We start from the raw sequence: 4,698 nt of genomic DNA on the forward strand, positions 1-4,698 counted from the left end.
ATTCAACATGATATTAGAGTTTGTGTTGTCCATGTTATTGTGCACTAATAATGAATTATCATGTATTAGGTCTATTGTTTGTATATGTGAAAGAGAGTGTTACAATAGTGATAATAAAATCTCACATCTATTACTTATAGTAAGGACTACTCTACCTATTACCACAGATTAGTTTAAATTGAATGTTCATCTTAAAATTTCAATAAAAACTACTTAAAAAATATAAATGAGTTGGATATTTGTTTATTTGCATTATTCGGATGTTTAGAAAAATCAAAACTAATATAGTATATTCATAAAAAACTTGAATAAATGAGTGAAGTAGTTTAAAAGGTATTATAGACTAAAAATTATCTCTTGAAGTTGAGTAATAAATTAGAAAGCCCATAAAAGCTATGTGCAATTACCTTTCAAAATAAATTTCAAATGAAAAATACAAATAAATTCAAGATGAGTAGTAATAGGTGATGCTAATAATCAATCACAAAAAATTCCACAGTATTACTTGTTAAAGTTTCAAAGAAATTGCCGATCAAATGCATGTACCTCTTTTCTTTTTTTTTTTTTTTTTGTTTTTTGATAGAATGTACTTTGGTCTTGTAATCATAAAGGATGTAAGCTTCGAAAAGGCGTACATGTTGTTCAGATTAAGTTGTATATTGTACCTTTTAAATTGAACACATTTTCTTCGTTATTTTACTCTTCAAATCATTATTTAAAGTAGAAATATTTTAGTTATACAATATTCGGGATAAATAGATTATTTTTCATTTTCAAATTAAAATAGATATTGGCTTGCATAGCAATAAATTAAATTAAAACAAGTGGCATATACCCTTTTCTTTTTGGAATTGTCGATGGAGAAGAGCGTGTACGACACGAGCAAGCGGAAGATGAATGGAAAAGAATGGGAATAAACAAGTGGAGCCCACAACTGCAAAACCCAAATATATAAGTAATTGATCTAAGCGTACGAGCAGCTGGTTATCAAATATGTATATAGACTATGGAGCGTTTAGTTCATTGCATTGGTGTACGCGAGCTGTACAGTGTACACTATAAAAATATCCCTTCAATTCAACCCATCCTTTTTAACATTGCGGTGCTGCTACGGCTCTTTGTTTTTTTTTTCTCTGCTATTTCAATATTTTCATTGAAAATCCTTCTCCAAATTTATTATATTGAGTAAATATCTCTTTTTTTAATATATTAGAATCATCAATTATTGTATTTAATATGAGAATATTATTTCTTAACTTTAAAGAAGGCCCTTAAAAACATTTGTTAGCAAAACCCATAATTATAAGTTAAAAATATTATTTTCAATTTTACATTTAATGCATTATTGTTACTCAATTCAAAAAATCACATGTAGTTTACAAAATCTTTTTTTATAAATATTTTCTTGTTAATTTATAGGGGATAAAGTAATTCTTAACTAAGTTTGGGCTCAAAATCATCAACTTTTAAAGGGACAATTTAACTAATTAAATCGATGTGCAATTTTTAATATGATTTATTTTTTTCTTTATAAAAAAACCCGTTTAAAACATAAAAAGTAAAAAAAAAATCCCATTATTATGGCCTCCGTTGTTCCTTATCTCTTCTTCTCCTAGTCCTCTCCTGTTTCCTCCATTAGACCGCCCACCCAGATCCCACTTCCCCCTTTTCTGTTTTCTCTTCAATCCTTTTTTAATCCAAAAAGTTGAGCTTCAATTACAAGAAAACGAAACCCAATTCACTGACATGAACAAATTCTAGCCTTGATTTTTTTTTTTTTTGTGTTCATTCCATACTCTCCAAACAAATGAAGAGAGAACGCCAGGAAATCTGTGGAGCCACTAGCTATGGCAGTGGGAGTGGCTCAAAATCTGAGAGTTCAACCATTGGTAATCCAAACAAAGAAAAGTTATGGGAAGAAGAGCAAGAGGCCGGCGGGATGGACGAGCTGTTGGCCGTTCTGGGTTACAAAGTTCGGTATTCAGACATGGCCGATGTTGCTCAGAAATTGGAACAGTTGGAGATGGTTATGGGAACTGCTCAGGAAGATGGGATTTCACATCTTTCTTGTGACACTATTCATTACAATCCTTCCGATCTTTCTGGTTGGGTTCAAAGCATGTTGACTGAGTTAAACAATCCAGCAGCAGTAAATCTTGATCCTGTTTTGGCGAACTCGGATTCCAATTCTTCCATCCTTGGTCAGATTAATCAGGATCCTTCAAAACCACAACGTCAACAACAACTTGTCAGCAGCAATCAATCTCAGGTTTATAATGATGATTCCGAGTACGATCTCAGGGCAATTCCAGGGGTTGCTGCTAACCCGCCACCAAAATCAGAATCAGATTCGGAAAGTACCCGGAAACGAATGAAAACTTCAGTTGGTTTATCTGGATCCACTGGATATGGTTCATCTTCTTCATCACCACAAGGAATTGGAGTTTCGGGTGCAGTAACTGAGTCAACTCGCCCCGTTGTTTTGATTGACTCGCAGGAAACTGGGGTTCGACTGGTTCACACCTTGATGGCCTGCGCTGAAGCTGTTCAACAAGATAATCTCAAGCTAGCAGATGCTTTAGTCAAGCATATAGGCTTACTTGCCGCGTCTCAAGCTGGTGCCATGAGAAAAGTTGCTACCTATTTTGCTGAAGCCTTAGCGCGTAGAATCTACAGGATTTACCCACAAGACTCCCTTGACCCATCTTACACCGATATTCTGCAGATGCACTTCTACGAAACTTGCCCCTACTTGAAATTTGCTCATTTTACAGCCAATCAAGCTATCCTGGAAGCTTTTGCAACGGCGAACAGTGTTCATGTTATCGATTTCGGGTTAAAACAGGGGATGCAGTGGCCAGCCTTGATGCAAGCTCTTGCATTGAGGCCAGGCGGGCCACCAGCTTTTCGGTTAACGGGAATTGGCCCGCCTCAGCCGGATAATAGTGATGCTTTGCAGCAGGTGGGCTGGAAGTTGGCTCAGTTGGCTAATACTATTGGTGTCGAATTTGAGTTCAGGGGATTCGTCGCCACTAGTTTGGCTGATCTTGAGCCTGAAATGCTCGAGATCCGCCCTCCCGAGGTGGAGGCAGTGGCGGTGAATTCTGTTTTCGAACTTCACCGCCTGCTAGCTCGACCTGGCGGGATCGAAAAAGTTCTTTCTTCGATCAAAGCACTGAAGCCCAAAATTCTTACGGTTGTGGAGCAAGAAGCTAATCACAACGGTCCGTTTTTCTTAGACCGGTTTACTGAAGCTCTACATTACTATTCCAGTCTTTTTGACTCATTAGAAGGCTCCGGGGTTGGGCCGCCGAGTCAAGACCTGGTAATGTCCGAGTTATATTTGGGAAGGCAGATTTGTAATGTGGTTGCCTGTGAAGGGATGGACCGAATTGAGCGACACGAGACGCTGACTCAGTGGAGGACTCGGATGGAAACGGCTGGCTTCAGCCCGGTTCACTTGGGTTCAAACGCGTATAAGCAAGCGAGCATGTTGTTGGCTCTCTTTGCTGGCGGTGATGGGTATAGGGTGGAGGAGAATAATGGTTGTTTAATGCTTGGGTGGCATACAAGGCCGCTCATCGCCACCTCGGCTTGGCAACTCGCCACCACTGAGTCAGGATAGTGAGCTGACTCCGGAACTGAGTTCAAGAATCCCAATGAAAAAAGACTGGGGATATATTTTAACTGAGTTGCGAGTGTATGATTGAATGAGAAACGAGGGTAAATGAAAACCAATCCAAGTGTGTAATTCTAGTTCTTTTTTCACTTTGTAGCCAAATCTTTTAGTCTTTTTCTTGGTTTTTTTGTTTTCTTAGGGTAGATTTTTTTTAATGGGAGCCTTTGTAACTTTCAAGGTTGGATCAAATGATAAGGCCTACCTTTTTTGCCCTTTTGAGTTTTTTCTCTGTGTTTTAGATTTTCTAAATAAATGGGTATGGCATGATTCTCACCGAGAAAGAGTTATGTTGGTGTGGCATAGTGTGCAAATTGCTCCATCCCCCTCTGGCCTGCAAAATTTGGACTCGTTTGGTGATGTTTTTGAGAAAAAAATGTAGGCATGATATAAGAAACAAACTTCCCACCATGTTCGCTTTTTTAGCCATCGGCTAACCAATGTTTTGGTACGTAGCTTCCTCTCGTCATGGGATTGATAAAACCTTTGTTCTCTTTCTCGAGTTTTGAATTTTCTTTTGCCTTGACAAGAGGAAGTCAATCTTAATTTCCTTTATCTACACTTGAGACTTCAAGTTGGAGGTTTTAGGCTCCAATTATGGGATAAATAAGTAGGATTAAACTAAAGCAGTGCTTATTTTACTTGATGTATAGGGTCTTCAATTTTTAGGTAAGGTGTGTTTATTGCCAATTAGTTCCCTTTTAAGTTAATTGTCACGCTTTCAAATTTTTATGGGTGGAAATGCACAATTTTTAATTGAATTTGGTTTTTGGCAGCCTTTGTCTATCCAAAGCCTCTTGCTTATCCTCTCTCTATACTCGGAAGTAATTTTACAATAAACATATCAATTAAGCCAAGTTTAAGTGACTAACTTAATACCATGCATTCTTGGATAGCATTAGCCGCTATGGCACCAAATAAATGAATAGGACACAACTGAAAATGTTTTGAGATCAGAGGGTCTGTAATAACAACCATTCAAGGTGGGAAGTTCAATTTGTTGGAAGGTTGGTCCCAAATTG

General features: G+C 37.6%; 1 protein-coding gene across 1 annotated transcript; it reads left to right on the plus strand.

The window, feature by feature from the left end:
- Positions 1–1,573: 1,573 nt before the first annotated feature.
- On the plus strand, positions 1,574–3,898 carry LOC18601873 (DELLA protein GAI-like). The gene is given in 2 exon segments (XM_018119951.2): positions 1,574–3,581; positions 3,584–3,898. Coding segments are annotated over 2 exon segments (1,806 nt in total). The 5' UTR covers positions 1,574–1,807; the 3' UTR covers positions 3,616–3,898.
- The last annotated feature ends 800 nt before the right edge of the window (positions 3,899–4,698 follow it).

This window comes from Theobroma cacao, chromosome 4 (assembly GCF_053813885.1).
Source record: "Theobroma cacao isolate CCN51 chromosome 4, ASM5381388v1, whole genome shotgun sequence".
NCBI classification, from domain to species: domain Eukaryota; kingdom Viridiplantae; phylum Streptophyta; class Magnoliopsida; order Malvales; family Malvaceae; genus Theobroma; species Theobroma cacao.